Source organism: Lepus europaeus, chromosome 19 (genome assembly GCF_033115175.1).
Source record: "Lepus europaeus isolate LE1 chromosome 19, mLepTim1.pri, whole genome shotgun sequence".
NCBI lineage: Eukaryota > Metazoa > Chordata > Mammalia > Lagomorpha > Leporidae > Lepus > Lepus europaeus.
In genome coordinates, this window is record NC_084845.1 from 2,386,754 (window position 1) to 2,403,847 (window position 17,094).

Consider the following 17,094-nt stretch of genomic DNA (forward strand, 5'->3'; position numbering starts at 1 on the left):
TGCAGTGGCCATGGAGGGGGAACCAACAGAAAAGGCAGACTTTTCTGTCTCTCTCTCTCACTGTCCACTCTGTCAAAAAAAAAAAAAAAGTGTGAGGTCATTCTGATCAAATAATGACTATTAAGATGGGGAGATAACCACTATCCTAAGGGCACAGTGGAAATTCCAATTAATCCTTTGAGTTTTAAAACTCAGTTAATTTTTTTCTTTAATAAGAAATAACTCAGATCAAGTGACAAGCTGAAAACAAATGGATGGGCAAGTGTACCAGGCAAACAAACATCAGGTACCAAAAGAACTGCTCTAGGCCAAGGGTTGGCAAACTTTAAGAGTCAGAGACTAAATATGCTTTTGTGGTCATGTAAACTGCTGTGCCTACTCATTTGTGATGTAGCTGTGCAGATGCAGACGATAAACAAATGAACATGGCTGTGTTCCAGTAAGACTTTATTCATCAAAGACGCAGCAGGCTGGATTTGGCTGGCAAACCTCTGTGATAGGCAAAATTGGTTATTATGTAATTATAAAACCTACGATTCATAATGAAGGGTTAGTAATGTATTTTATAGGCAAAGAACATAAATTAAAAAGCAAATGTCTCTGGAAGTTCAAGATCTAGGTTCAAAAAACTTCAATTTTAAGAAATTCCAAGCCTGTAATTCAAATTATGTAAAACATGGGAGAATTTTATCATTATAATTCAGTGGCTTGATACTTATTAGAAATGTGTACCCTAAAATATGTATTTTCTCAATGTTCATGGAACATACACAAAAATCAATCCTGTATTGAGCCACAAAGAAAAAAAATGTAAAATTCAAAACAGTAGGTATCTTCAGGCCACTTTTATCAATCATAATAAAGTAAAATTTTACTTAGTATGCTATTGGTTACGAGTTTACAAAATATACAACTAACAAATTTCACCAATAAAGGTTTAGTTTTCCTATAACAAGGCATCAAAGAAGCAGTTCTAGCTGAGTGCTTGTCTGAATCCTGTTTTCTCCTCCTGGTTCCAAGATAGCTGCAGGCATCACACTCGAATAGCAAGATGTTTACAAGCAAGAAGTGAGAAAAGGAGTCTTCCATCACTGTTGCTGTGGATTCATTCTGAGGTGGAGGAGTGTGGTGGGGGCAAGAGGTGCGGGGTCACCAAACAGACCCCAGGAGTCAGGTGAAAGCAGGCCAGAGGCAAGCAGCCCTTAGACTCATTTATTTCAGTTGGTACAGCAGCTTAAATAACCAAGATAGCCAATCTGGTCGAGGGGCAGTTTATGCCCTAACCAATCACAGCCTGTTGCCAGGCAGGCTCTGTTGCCACGTGGTTTCCAAAGCCATCCAATCACAGCCTGTTGCCAGGCAGGCTTGGTTGCGAGGTGGGTTTCAAAGCCATTCCTGAGTAACTGAAGCTCACTTGTCAGCGGCTACTTGGCATGGCCTTCTCATTCCACCACACAATACATCTCTTCTGAATGAGAAAACTCTTTCCCCAAACCCCCAGCATATGACACTGGCCAACACTGTGGGACATATGGCCACCCAAAGCTGCACACACTACAAAGTTAGTATCTGATATTTTCAGACACTAAGGCAAGGCAGGCTCTTCCATTAAGGAGAAGAGGGCATGGGTGCTGGGTAGGCAACCAGCATTTGTCTGTCATGGAATTCCTGATAACCCCAATTATGAAACACTCCCAAACGTAGACCACTCCTGAATCACAAAGTAATTAAAACTAAGATTCCTGGACTGGACTACCCTCACTCTCTGTCTTTATTTCATTCTTCCATTTCCTGGGTTCTTGGCAGTCTTGAATAATACATTTAATGTGTATTTGATATAGTCTTTCAGGTTTCATGTAGATACACGACCTTGGCTGTAAAGATTCCACTGTGGGTAGGTCTGGGTGCATCTTTTGGCAGCTTATACATTATCATTCATGGTAATTTTGATTTTTTTTTTTTTTTGTGAACCTGAGAGTAATTTGGCTTTTCGTTTTCTATTTCCAAGAAAATTAAACTTCAGCTTTTGCTATGATTATTACAATGTGGTTAGAAAATGTGATTCTGAAATGTATTAAACATCTTTTTCCCTTCTTCCTCTGCTTCTTAGGCAGCCATGGGTTAAACCATTTACAACCATAAAATGTTTCTTGGGATAGAAATTTTCTGACATAGGATAACCTCTAAGCGAATGTATTCTCACTTGTATTAGAGTCCTGAAGACTTTCTCCAAGACACAGGCGTTAGCTTGGATCAGCCTAAGCTAATGGGCTTTCCTTGTTACTTCCATTCATATGGCTGCTTGCCAACATAAATTCTCTGATAATTAATAAGGGATACGTGCTGATAGGCCTTTCTACATTTATTATATTCACATGTGTTTCTCTGTTATGCAGCTTCTGATGTTGAACAGTAGTTAAATCGTGAGTTAAGGTCCTCCTACAGTCCTTGTATTTATAGGGTCTTTTCTCAGTATGAGTTCCTTGATGTTGAATCAGTTGTGAGCAATGACTAAAGGCCTTCCCACATTCCTTACATTCATATGGTTTCTCACCTGTATGAATTCTATAATGCACAGTAAGATGCGAGACCCGTTTGAAGGCCCTTCCACATACTTTACATTCGTAGGGTTTCTCTCCAGTGTGAATTCTCTGATGCTGCTTAAGCTGTGAACTCACTCTAAATGTCTTTCCACATACTTTACAATCATACGGTTTCTCACCAGTATGAATTCTCTGATGTCGAATAAGAGTTGAGCCCTGATTAAAGGCCTTCCCACAGTCCTTACACTCGTAGAGTTTTCTGCCAGTATGAACAGTCTGGTGTTGAATCAGCTGAGACCGATGACTAAAGGTCTTCCCACATTCCTTGCAAGCATATGGTTTTTCACCAGTATGGATTCTGTAATGTACTTTAAGATGTGAGATCCGATTGAAGGCCTTGCCACACTCTTTACACTGGTATGGTTTCTCTCCAGTATGAATTCGCTGATGTTCAATCAACTGTGAACTTCGACTAAAGGCCTTTGCACAATCCTTACACTCATAAGGTTTCTCCCCAGTATGCACTCTCTGGTGTTGTATGAAATTCGATCCAGAATTGAAGGCCTTCCCACATTTCTTACATTCATAGGGTTTCCTTCCAGAATGAATATTCTCATGTTGAATCAGTCGTGAGCCATATTTAAAGGCCTTCCCACATTCCTTACATTTATAGGGTTTCTCATTAGTATGAATTCCTTGATGATTAATAAGAAAATCCTCCTGCCAGATGTTTTTTCTACATTTGTTATATACAAAATGTTTGTCTTCAGTATGAATTTTCTGATAAAAAGTAAGGGATGATTGATGGTCAAAAGTGGGCATTTCTTCGTGACTGATTAACATTTGATTGAAAGGTCTATGTGGATTTCCTGGCTGTCTGTCAAACTGGCTTCTGCCATCCCAATCATCCAGGACACTTGAATGCTCAAGATCATTACTTGTGAGATGCTCCCTTACCCCCCACTGGGGTACCTCAATTTCACAAAGAGGCTGCTCTGGAGATGATACCCTGGTATCATATTGGGACTCCAACACTGAAAAAGAACAAAAAGGCAAGCGTTTTGTTTATTCCCTTCCCTGGAAAGAGGACTGCAGACAAAACTGGAAGGTACAGACTGCAAACAGCTATAGCCCCTTCCTGTGGTTAAGCAACTGCAAAGTGAACAGGGAAAAGAGAGAAAGGGGAAATATCATGAGGTGAGATGAGGGAGGTAACCAAGTGAGAACTGATAACAACAGGTCTAAAATGCTAGTGTGACTCACTCATCTCTGAACCGTGTTTTTTTTAAATGAGTGTTTCTATGAGACTCTAGAAAAGACAAAAATAATCTGTAGAGTGACAATTAGAAATCACTGGTTGCCTGAGGCTGAGAAACTGAGCAATAAGGAACAGAGAGAACTATCAGGGTAAAGCAGATATTCTGTCTCAATTGTGTTGGTGGTTACATGAGTGTAGAAATCTATCAACACATGGCTGGCGCCGTGGCTTAACAGGTAATCTTCCGCCTTGCGGCGCCGGCACACCGGGTTCTAGTCCCGGTCGGGGCACCGGATTCTGTCCTGGTTGCCCCTCTTCCAGGCCAGCTCTGCTGTGGCCCAGGAAGGCAGTGGAGGATGGCCCAGGTCCTTGGGCCCTTGCACCCGCATGGGAGACCAGGAGAAGCACCTGGCTCCTGGCTTCGGATCAGCACAATGCGCCGGCCGCAGCGGCCATTGGAGGGTGAACCAACGGCAAAAAGGAAGACCTTTCTCTCTGTCTCTCTCACTATCCACTCTGCCTGTCAAAAAAAAAAAAAAAAAAAAGAAATCTATCAACACTTATCAAGATTATACTCAAAACATGTACTTTATTAAGTATTCTATTGGGTATAATACATTTGGATTTCACAAGATGAAATTAGTTAATAGTTGTATAACATGAACATAATATTAAATTGTATACTTAATTAAAATGATATATATTATGAGTATTTTACAACTTTTAAGAATGCAAATAAAAGCAACGGAATGAGTGTGGCACTGGACCCACACCCTGCCTCAGTGGCCAGAGGACATGTGGGAGAAGGAACGAGCCAGAGCCTGCCAGGGATGTGGCAGTACGGTAGCAGTTATTTTCACATACCCACTGGAAGTTATGGGTATGCTGCTGCCACCTTCTGTGACAGTTCCTGTATCCGACAATGAGCTGAGCACCAACTGAGCAGAAGCTTCCCTTGGATCTTCCCACTGCTTAAAGGTAACCTTGGTAAAAGAAGGCTCTTGTTCCTTGTTTAAAGGATTAGGTCCAGTTTACTGGAGATGGGCACCCCTGCAAAGCAACAAACTTCACTGCTTATTCAAATTCCTAGGACAAATTGAATGGGATATGTGGTCCTGACTTGACACACGGGGCATGATTGCAGCTACAGTGGCAAGTTTTTCTCAGTTACAGTACGTAACTCCACATGAATTAAAAAGTCTCCTTAAAGCTTGATGTGAGACAGAAAAGCAAATGAATGCCTTTGACTGTGGCCATAAAGTTTACCAGATGGGTGGCCTTAGAGGGCTTCATGGGCACATGTCTGCTGCACACACTGGTGTATCAGAGATTAACTCATTTTATTATTTGTGAAAATGCTAAGCGAAAACTACTGAAATACAGGATTGCCTCTACAATGGAAAATACTGAAGACTGAAAAGGCATTAGATTTTTGTGGGAATGATGTTGGCTGTCACTTTAAAATTTTATGCCACAACTACTATGCATTTATGTATCACTGCAACAAGATCATATAAAAAGAACAACAAAGATATTAGCTCAGATACTGTGTTTGGATGTTCAAGAGGAAGTCTATGGCTCTTTTTGCTGTGGTCCAACTATTCATCTGGTGATATAAACTGCAAACACAACCATTAATGATGGCTACCTATGTATTATTTACTCAATGGTTAAAGACACCTAGTTGGTATCTTACAAGAAAGAAAACTAAGAGATTGCAGTAGACTGTGGGACAGTAAAATTAACATGGTGCTGAAAGCTGGGTTCCCAGTGTAACAATATTGAGGTGGCGGAACCTTTAAAAAGGAGGGATTAGAGGATGGGGGCAGGGGGAGGGGCAGTGACCACCACTGGAAGGGACTAATGCCCACCTCAGAGGAGGGCAGGTATCATGTGACTGAGTCAGCTCTCCTGAGAGGAGGCTGTTATCAAATGAGGCCACTCCAGGTGCTAGGGCCCCTGCGCAGCAGCCAGTTCCCTTCCTGCTTTTCTGCCACTGTGAAATCACCCTTATTGGGACTCCAGTGCCATCCTGTTTGGGAATCACAATCCAAATAAACCTCTTTATAAGTTAACCAGTTTCAAGGATGAAAGTACAAAATTGAATTGAAAGATAACTTAATTTTCCTGCAAAAATATTTTGGAATCCATTCAGTTTTTTCATAATATGGTATCTCCCATGAACTTTTTGAAGACACCTCAGATATTTAACAATGATTTAAACTGCATTTCTCTCTCTCTCTGCCTCTACTCTCTGTGTAACTCTTTCAAATAAATAAATAAATCTTCAAAAGGGGGGGAGGGCGTGCTGTGGCGCAGAGGGTTAATGCCCTGCCCTGAAGCGCCAGCATCCCTTATAGGTGCCAGTTTGAGACCTGGCTGCTCCACTTCCCATCCAGCTCTCTGCTATGGCCTGGGAAAGCAGTAGAAGATGGTCCAAGTCTTTGGGCCCCGGCACCCACATGGGAGACCTGGAAGAAGTTCCTGGCTCCTGGCTTCGGATCAGTATAGATCAGCACAGCTCCAGCCATTGCAGCCAACTGGGGAGTGAACCATTGGATGGAAGACCTCCCTCTCTCTCTCTTTCTCTCTCTGCCTCTCCTCTCTCTGTGTAACTCTGACTTTCAAATAAATAAATAAATCTTTAAAAAAAAATAAATTGCATTTTTAAAAGAGTATTTTAGACAATGTATTTTTTGCCCATTCAAATCTCTTCCTCATCATGCCATTGTATTTCCCATTAATCATTGTATAGATTAATGACTTTTACACTAATCTTTTAAGAGATCTAAATTGTTTTACTTTAGCTTTTGCTAAATTATTTGAATGTATACCACTGCATATATAAAGAATTAAATAATGGCCTATCACTCATAACTAAAGTCAAGTTCTTAAGAGTTGGTATCTTTTGATTCATGTGAGGTTTGCTATTCTTGCATTTATGTAGATGGCTGTAAATCATGTGCACTTGCTCCATATTTGTTAACTAGATGACTTTTATTTAAATTGTTAGAAGTTAAATATGTACTTACAAAAAAGAAAAAATGATGGGGATTCTGTCTAAAGAACCCAGCAACCAAGATGAAAGGATTCTCACTGGCTAAATCTGGAAAAATACGAACACGATGATAAATAATGGTGATGGGTTGTAATTTAAGTGATAGAAGATCGACTAATCTATTTGATAAAAAATAAATGCATAAATGATGAAAAGGAAAAAGTTCTTCTTTATAGATAAGCTAACTAATGAATGAGGAAGAATAAAGTTTTTTTTTTTTTTTTTTAATCACTATTTTGTAGTCATTGTAGGCAAGATCTGACAGAGAGAACTCTCAATGGATTCTGAATCTGGCAAATGAAAAATCTGTTGAAAGGACATTTAGGCCAGCGCCGCGGCTCACTAGGCTAATCCTCCGCCAGCGGCGCCGACACACACCGGGTTCTAGTCCTGGTCGGGGCGCTGGATTCTGTCCCAGTTGCCCCTCTTCCAGTCCAGCTCTCTGCTGTGGCCCAGGAAGGCAGTGGAGGATGGCCCAGGTCCTTGGGCCCTGCACCCCATGGGAGACCAGGAGAAGCACCCGGCTCCTGCCTTCAGATCAGCATGGTGCGCTGGCTGTGGCAGCCATTGGAGGGTGAACCAACGGCAAAAGGAAGACCTTTCTCTCTGTCTCTCTCTCTCACTGTCCATTCTGCCTGTCAAAAATAAAAGAAAAGAAAAGAAAGAAAGGACATTTATATGTTCTTAAAGTTCCCACAAATCATAGTGTGGCCCTCCCCTCCAGTGGCTGCCCACAGACAGAATCCAAACCCCTTAACATGGCTGCCATTCCCATTTTTCCTTTGTGCTCCTTGCCTTGTTTCCAACTCCAGCCACATTAGTCATCCTGCCTCTCAGAGGTACCAGTGCTTCCCCTGGGCAAGTCTTTGACACACACCAGCTACAACTGATATTTTCCCAACTACAACTCAACTACCATGTCTCAGCTAAACTGTCTTATACTTGGAGAGGCCACCAGTCGCACATGCACCCCAACAGAAACAGCTTTTTCTTTCATGTATCTGCATACACATGCATGTATGTGAATGCCTATTTTCTCCCCACAGTATGTGTATGTGTATGTGTAAATGTCGAATTCTCCTTACAGTATCAGTTCCATGAAGGCAGGGATTAAGTCTGCCTACCTTACCAAAGTTTACTGTAGCACGTTCTATGGTGCATAATAAAGGCTCAATATGTATTTGCTGACCAACTTGTTCCTTTAGAAAAAGTAGTCAAATGGGGTGAGTGGCACAGGGGTTAAGAAACCCCTTGGGATATCCATATCCCATATCACAGTGTCTGCATTTGAGTCCCAACTCCACTTTTGATTCTAGCTTCCTGTAACGCACACCATAGGAAGTAGCACCAATGCCTTAAGTAGTTGGGTCCCTGCCATTAACATGAGAACCTTGTACTGAGTTCTGGCTTCAGCATAGCCCACCTCTGGCTGTTGCAGGCATTTGGGGAGTGAACCACTGGATGAGAGATCCTGCTTTCTGCCTTTCAGATAATAAAAAAATTTGCTAATTGGATAGAAAAGGAGAAGTGGTCAAAAGATAGAAACATCTTCCTAAAGAGAAAATGCTTTCCTCAGGAACAACCATATTTGTACTGTAGCCCTAAAATGCAAGTGGAATTTTCAAATGTTCCAGGAAGGAAAAAGCAACTACTCTAGTCATATGCTACTGACAAACCAACAAAGATGATAAGCTACACTTTCTGAATTTGGCAACTTGGAGGGAAGATTTTCCAATGAAAGAGCCTACTTCCTTGCCAATCAGCTAACATGTGAACCCACAGTAGCTGCTCCCTTCCCACTGATGTCTCACTCACCTGGACACAGGTCTCCTACTGTCACTCTCTCCTTCATCCAGGGCTCTCTGCCTTGCTCCAGAAAGGAGATCACATCAGGTTTGGATATGCAAAGACCTGGAGATGAAACATGCCTCCTTATTATAGTGTGTGTGAGGGGTGGGGTGAGGGAGGATAAGGTAGGGAAGCAGAACCAGGGCTTGGTCACTGAGCAAAAGGGGCATTGCAGGGACACCAGGGGAAGACATGACAGTCATCTGAGGGTGGGAAGATGCAGCTTCAGCCAATGGGCTGCACTTTCACCTCAAAAATGAGCATCTAGTCACAAAATGAAGGCACTCAGAAACTGACCAGGAAGGGATGAGCATAGACCAGATTACCTTACCCAATGAGACCAGGCTACTGTAGGTCTCCAGCATCACGTCTCTGTACAAATCCCTCTGGACAGGTGCCAGCCATTGCCATTCTTCTTGAGAGAAGACTATGGCCACATCCCTGAACAATTCTGACCCCTGAAACAACAGACATGCATGATATATGTGTATTTCAATGTTTCACTGTGGTATGAGAGCAGTTGCATGGGTTTCTGCAGGAAGGGGTTGTTCTAATGAAAAGAAAGCAGGGGCTGGTTGTGAGCAGATGATAGTGGACTATGGGCCTGAGAAAAACAAAATGTTCAAACATTCTGAAACACTCCATTTTATTGCAAATCAAAGCTCTTGTGCACAGATATGGGATGGGATTAAACAATTAAAATCAAATCAAATGCAATTTTCCTTACTGTAAGAAACAGTGTATTAAACATGTTGTCTACTCTGCTTAGCATATAATAAATTCTCAAAGTGACAGATTTATCATTTTTATCTTCATAGAATAATAATAATACAAAGCTTTTTGATGGACTATCTTCAAATATTCTGTTCAAAAATATTCTATAGGGGACAGTGCTGTGCCACAGCAGGTAAAGGCCACCAGTGCTGGCATCCCATGTGGGCACCAGTTCGAGTCCCGGCTGCTCCTCTTCTGATCCAGCTCTCTGCTATGGCCTGGGAAAGCAGAAGAAGATGGCCCAAGTCCTTGGGCCCCTGCACCCTTGTAGGAGACCCAAAGAAGCTCCTGGCTCCCAGCTTCGGATCGGCGCAGCTCCAGCTGTTGTGGCCAGTTGGGGAGTGAACCAGCAGACAGAAGACCTCTCTCTCTCTAACTCTTTCAAATGAATAAATAAATCTTTTTAAAAAATAAAAATATTCTATAAGAACTGTTTTAAGAGTGGGTATTCAGCCTAGCAGTTAGGATGCCCATGTGTCACGTCAGAGTACCTGCACTAGATTCCTGGCTCTTGATTCCAGTTTCCTAGTAATATAATTCTGGGAGGCAGCAATGACAACTCAGATAACTGGGTTCCTGCTCCCGTATGGGAGGCCTGGATTGAGTTCCCAGTTCCCAGCTTCCATCCCAAAGGCCAGCCCTGGCTATTCTGGGCATTAGGGAGGGAACCAACGGATGGAAGCTCGGTCTATCTGTCTCTCAATTACATTTTTAAGAATTTCCATTTTTCTATCTTACAAAGAGTATTTTCATGTATGTCAACACTTTCTTGAAGAGCTAAGTTCACTGCTGCATCAGAACATACCACAAGCATTTTTTATGAGAAAAACATGAATACTGAATGTGCAATTTCCTATCAAGTGAAAAGAAAGACTCATTCGTTTATTTTATATGCATAGGTTGGATCAGATCTCCAAAGCTCTTCCAAGTTCTAAACATGTGCACATCTGACTGTCTCCCTTGCCATCACCTACCAGCCATAGCTCTGCACAGCTGTTGCTCATAAGCTGAGGAAGCCAACACAGAGTGACCCAGCATCAAACACCTTTCAACTTCAAACTAGAGGTCGAACACCTAATCTTTCATAGAGTCCCAGCTAAGCCTCAATTACACAAGGAAACATAACTCTCTCCCAAAGCAGAACACTGCAACAAGGCTGAATTTGAGTCCAACCAACACCACTTCCCCACGTAATCACTAATAGTAAGTGCTGATTTCTCTCTCTTCAAACTTCAGTTCCTACAAGGGATGCTCTCAATTCCTAATTGGAAATGGACTTCAGCTCCACTTAGCCTCCTGGCAGAAGACTGAACCATGAGGATATACAGAATCCTATACAGCATGAATCCATGAGGAGGGAGCAATGGGAGAGGGACTGGTTGTGCGGACCTTTTAATTCCCTAAAATGGGAACCTCTAAGAACCGAATTCCTGTGTGAAACCCACGTGCCAAGTTTCAGGATAAGCAAATATTTACATGATTTTAAAACTCACGAGGGACATGACTTTTAGAATGTCAAGGGCTGACGAGTTCTCCTCCTGGATCCTCCCTTGGGGAAGGGCAGATTCCTTAGGTGGCAGAGCTGGGGGAGGAAAGAGCAAACATGAGAGGCTAGGCTTGCCTGACAGCTTCCAGAATGCCAAAGTTCAAGTCCCTGCCTGCTGGCCCTCCACCAACCACAAAAATTAGAGCGTTGAGACAAACCATCATCTTAACACAACCTCAGGAAATCACCGTTAGCTGGCAAGGAGACAGGGAACCATGGTTCTTTCTGTCCTGTTTCTACTAAATACTCAGAAGTTCTGCCTTCTCTGGAGACGCAAATCTGAGGGAGGAATGCTGAGACCTGTTCTCACGAAATCCCACCTCAAGGACAAGGAGGGCTCTCAGCAGCCCAGGGATCACAGAGCACCCACATAATTTGCATCCTCGGCCCAAAATAAAGCCTTGCCAGGACCAAGCCATTTGACTTTGTCACGTATCAAATGTCACACCAGGAGGCTACCTGGCTCTTTTTGGCATTTCCAAGTTCACAAAGAGCCCCACGACTCAACCTGAGGCTTCATGGGTTCTGCCCTGAGTTAAGAAACAGGGTGGGGCTGCAGGGGACAAGTGGACAACTTAGATGGAGCAGGCCCAGTGCTCCATTATCAGCACACGAATATGCCCTTCCATTAAGACACGGCAGTGTACAAAACTGCACACACAGTGTTATCTGCCGCAAAACTGGAAAGCAGTACACAAAAGGCACTTCTGGTGCCAAATGACTGGGTTAATTCTGAGGTAGCTTTAGTATGCAATGCCAAGCAACTCTCAGAAACGATGTTGGGCAATGTTAACTGACCAAAAAAAAAAAAAAAAAAGATGTTCGCAATATGTATCCTTTGTACAATATGAAGTCAGTCAGCAAAACAAAAGCCAAGCCCATGCATCCACCGACAGGAACGGCAGCTACTAAGTATTTAGAGCGTTCTCATTTAAACCACTTCTCTAGTGTATCGTTAAGTGGGCGGCACTTTGTAAAGGCGCGTAGGACAGCACCTTGCCCGTCACAACTATTTAATTCTAAGCAATGCGTACGTGAACTAGTCACATGATGGAACCGGCAGTCTCACGATGACGTCTGTCAGTATTACTGGAATCGCCGTAGAACACTCTGGCACACGTAGGGCCTGGATTGACTCGACTGTTCCACTGCTAAACATGGAATTCGAACGAGGTCGTCTAAAACGTCCCCGAGTGCCAGGCTGCTTCTGAACTGCTGGTTCCAAACCTTTTGGGACCACGTCATTACGTCCTGGAGGGAGTTACTGCAGCCGTGTGTCAGCGCACGCATGGAACAACACTTCACCCCGGCTTCAACCAAACACTAGCAATCTAGGGCCAAGGACCCCTCCACACCCACCTACGAGGTCCAGGGGCCTGGGCTATGACGCTGGGCGCAGAAAGGGGGCGCTGGCGGGGCCCGTGCCCCAGGGGCCGGCGGGAGACGTAGTCCTGAGCGGGAAAAGCCACAGACGGCCGCCGGCGCCAGACGTCCCGGCTTCTCTCAGGTCCGAGGCCTGCCTGGCCGTGGGTCTCGCTCCCGCTACATCCCAGGGACGCCCGCAAAGCCCCAGAAGCCCTCACGTGCCGCCGCCTCGGGCCCAGGTGCCGCCGGCGCTGCCGAGCGCTCCCACCCCGGCAGCGGTGAAGTGGCCGCCTGGAGCCGGAAGATGGCGCAGACGCACGAAACACCGCCGGCGCGGCACCGTGATTGGGCCAGCGCCGCAATGACTTCTGGGAAACGTAGTCTCCACCAAGCCTCGAGGCCGGGCAACGCGAGGCTTCCGAGTGTGGACGGCGCATGCGCGCGCGCGTCCCGCGTGTTGGACCCCGCGTCGCCGTGCCACCGTCCGCCGCCGCGGCCTTGCCGGCTGCGCGTGGTTCTGCAGCCGTGCGTGCGGGGCTCTCCCGGCGCTCCGCGGGGTCCGCTTCTCGGGGGCGTGGGTGGTGGCTTCGGTGGCTGTAACAGGTCACGGCGGCCTCACACACTGTGTGGGCTGTGAAACACCTCAGCCGTGAAATCGCCGGTTCCGTGAGGTACAAGTTCACCCGAGGAGGGGGAGGGGGAAAGCGAGGCGCCTGTCGGGAGCTGACATGGGAAACTCGGGTGTCCGGAGTGCAATGAGCAGAGAGCGACTTGGTGGCGGCTCCAGTCAAAGAATGTATTTGTCGGCCGGCGCCGCGGCTCACTAGGCTAATCCTCCGCCAGCGGCGCCGGCACACCGGGTTCTAGTCCCAGTTGCTCCTCTTCCAGTCCAGCTCTCTGCTGTGGCCCGGGAGGGCAGTGGAGGATGGCCCAAGTGCTTGGGCCCTGCACCCCATGGGAGACCAGGAGAAGCACCTGGCTCCTGCCTTCGGATCGGCGCAGCGCCGGCCGCTGCAGCTATTGGAGGGTGAACCAACGGAAAGAAGACCTTTCTCTCTGTCTCTCTCTCTCTTACTGTCTAACTCTGCCTGTCAAAAAAGGAAAATGGTTTTCCCCAAGCTGGCATAATCTCAACTTATTGTAAGTCTCGTATTTTTATATGTTTAGTCTGATGCTGTTAAAAGACACTTCTTGTTAACATTTGTGAGGGGATCGCAATGTTGTGGAGGATGGTACGGTTAAGCTCTAGTTGGACAAACTAAAGTTTCACCCTGGTATTCCCCATCCTCTTTCCCCCTGCTCTCTGGTTTTAAGTCCCATTATCACATCTGAAGAAATTAACAGTCGTAATATTCACATACATACAGCCCAAGTTCAGGTTTTCCACACTTGATTCTAATTTTTAAGTGTATACTTTACTGAGGTGTGTGACCAACTACCCTACCCCAACATTATTTTTTTTAACTTTTTTTAAAACTTTTATTTAATGAATATAAATTTCCAAAGTACAGTTTATGGATTACAATGGCTCCCCCCCCCCCAAACTTCCCTCCCACCCACAACCCTCCCCTTTCCTGTTCCCTCTCCCCTTCCATTCACATCAAGATTCATTTTCAATTCTCTTTATATACAGAAGATCACTTTAGTATATATTAAGTAAAGATTTCAACAGTTTGCCCCCACATAGTAACACAGTGAAAAATACTGTTTGAGTACTAGTTATAGCATTAAATCACAATGTACAGCACATTAAGGACAGAGATCCTACATGATATTTTTTAAAAATTGATTAATTTTCTATGCAATATCCAATTTAACACCAAGTTTTTTTTTTCATTTTCAATTATCTTTATATATGGAAGATCGATTCAGTATATACTAAGTAAGGATTTCATCAGTTTGCACCCACACAGAAACAAAGTGTAAAAATACTGTTTCAGTACTAGTTATAGCATTACTTCACAACTACTTATTTACTTATTTATATGAAAGAGTTCCAGAGAGACGGAGAGGGAAAGAGAGGGAGAGAGAGAGGTCTTCCATCCGATGGTTCACTCCCCAATTGGCTGCAACAGTCAGAGCTGTGCCAATCTGAAGCCAGGAGCTTCTTCCTTGTCTCCTACGTGGGTGCAGGAGCCCAAGGACTTGGGCCATCTTCTACTGCTTTCCCAGGCCATAGCAGAGAGCTAGATCTGAAGAGGAGCAGCCGGGACTAGAACCAGCACCCATATGGATGCATGCCGGCACTGCAGGCGGTGGCTTTGCCCACTACGCCACAGCACCAGTCCCACTTTTAACTGTTGATCCAGCCTCTGATTCAGGTTCATACAATGTATTTACTATATCTTTAAACTTTCAGTTTAGGAGAGAATTTCCACCTGTTTCACACTTAAGACATTGATCTTAAAAACTCCTTCAACTACAAAAGATTAATTTTCACCTGCTGTAACCTTGTAACCTGTAACCATGTTGAAGAACAGATCCTGGGGCAGGCGCTGTGGAATAGCAGGTAAAGCCTCCACCTGAAGCACCGGCATCCCATGTGGGCGCCAGCTGGAGTCCCCACTGCTCCACTCCAATCCAGCTCCCTCTTATGGCCTGGGAAAGCAGTAGAAGATGGCCCAAGTGCTTGGGACCCCACATCATGTGGGAGACATGGAAAAAGCTCCTGGCTCCTGATCGGCACAGCGCTGGCCATTGTGGCCATCTGGGGAGTGAACCAGCAGGTGGAAAATCTCTCTGCTTCTGCTCCTGCCTCTGCTTCTGTAACTCTGCCTTTCAAATAAATCAATCTTTTTTTTAAAAAAAGTCTGTTATAAAAAGTAAAAACAGTTCCTGATCAGACTCTAAAGAAGTCTCACTCATACCCTACAATCTCCTTACTGCACATGTCAGTGCAGACTAGCTTTACCAGTTTTGAACTTTGTGTAAGTAGAATTAAAATGTGTGTCAGCCTTCCTCCAACATTTTATTTGAAATTTGTTCATGTATGTGTTGTACATCTCAAGGACATCAGTTCTCCAATACTATATTCCCCCATGAAAATAGACGGGTGGAAAACATGCATGAATGTCTAGGAATACCCCAAGAGGAAAGCTATGAGGATATACTAACCTCATCAGATGTTAAAACATCCTGATCAACTTTTCAGTTAAAACTGTATGGGATTGACCTATGAATTGTTAAACCAGTAGAATAGAATACAAAGTCTAGAAATACTTTCAAACAAGGAAATTTAGTATACAATAAAGAAGATAAATCAGGTTAAATGGATGTTCTTAATAAATTACATTGGGGAATAACTGGGAGAGTCATTTAGAAAAGATTCAATTGTATTCATACCTTCTTCTATTAGAATAAAAATTCTAAATTGACCTGAGGTCTAAGAGAAGCTTTAGAAATACCAGAAGGTTTAGAGGTAAATTCCATTATAAACTGTATGTGTGAAAATTCTTTCTATTTGTGGCTGAAAACTCTAGACTTAGTAAATGAAAAGACATTTTTTAGAACATGAAAGCACTTATGCCGGCACTGCTGCTCACTAGGCTAACCCTCTGCCTGCGGCGCCAGTACCCCGGGTTCTAGCCCCGGTTGCTCCTCTTCCAGTCCAGCTCTCTGCTGTGGCCCAGGAGGGCAGAGGAGGATGGCCCGAGTGCTTGGGCCCTGCACCCACATGGGTGACCAGGAAGAAGCACCTGGCTCCGGATTGGCATAGCTCCAGCCGTAGCAGCCATTTGGGGGGTGAACCAATGGAAGGAAGACTTTTCTCTCTGTCTCTCACTGTCTAACTCTGCCTGTCAAAAAAAAAAAAAAAAAAGCACTTATACAAAGTAAAATACTCTATAAGCAAAGGCAAAAGACAAACGAAAAATTGGAAGAAAATATTAACACCTTTATATACCTCAGATAAAAGCTAGCAATTTTATATAAAGAAAACAAAACAAACAAGAAGCCATAAGCAACTTCTGATCACTCAGAAAAGCATGGATAGTGATGTGGAAACTATTCATCATAAAATTGAACAAATTGGGGCCGGCGCTGTGGCGCAGCAGGTTAACGCCCTGGCCTGATGCGCCGGCATCCCATATGGGCACCAGCTCTAGTCCCGGCTGCTCCACTTCTGATCCAGCTCTCTGCTATGGCCTGGGAAATCAGTGGAAGATGGCCCAAGTGCTTGAGCCCCTGCACCCACGTGGGAGACAAAGAAGAAGCTCCTGGCTCCTGGCTTCAGATCGGCGCAGCCAATGTTAATATGAACATGTGAATTATCACCACTCTTTGGCATTATAAAGCTGCAGTGAATAATTATGTACCACTTTTTACATGTTTGTGTTTCCACTTTTTATTTTTTTATTAAAGGTTTATTTATTTATTTGAAAGAATTACACAGATAGAGGAGAGGCGGTGGGGGGGGTCTTCCATCTGATGGTTCATTCCCCAGTTGGTCGCAACGGCTGGCCAGAGCTGTGCCAATCTGAAGCCAGGAGCCAGGAACTTCTTCTGGGTCTCCCACATGGGTGCAGGGGCCCAAGGACTTGGGCCATCTTCTACTGCTTTCCCAGGCCATAGTAGAGATCTGGATTGGAAGTGGAGCAGCTGGATCTCAAATTGACACCCATATGGGATGGCAGCGCTTCAGGCCAGGACGTTAACCCACTGCACCATAGCGCTGGCCCCATGTGTTTTGACTTTTTAAAACATT

General features: G+C 44.3%; 1 protein-coding gene across 1 annotated transcript; it reads right to left on the reverse strand.

The window, feature by feature from the left end:
- Positions 1-228: 228 nt before the first annotated feature.
- On the reverse strand, positions 229-12,650 carry ZNF582 (zinc finger protein 582). The gene is given in 6 exon segments (XM_062177817.1): positions 229-2,381; positions 2,384-3,577; positions 8,675-8,770; positions 9,039-9,165; positions 10,975-11,063; positions 12,387-12,650. Coding segments are annotated over 5 exon segments (1,527 nt in total). The 5' UTR covers positions 10,984-11,063; positions 12,387-12,650; the 3' UTR covers positions 229-2,280.
- Between the last annotated feature and the right edge of the window lie 4,444 nt (positions 12,651-17,094).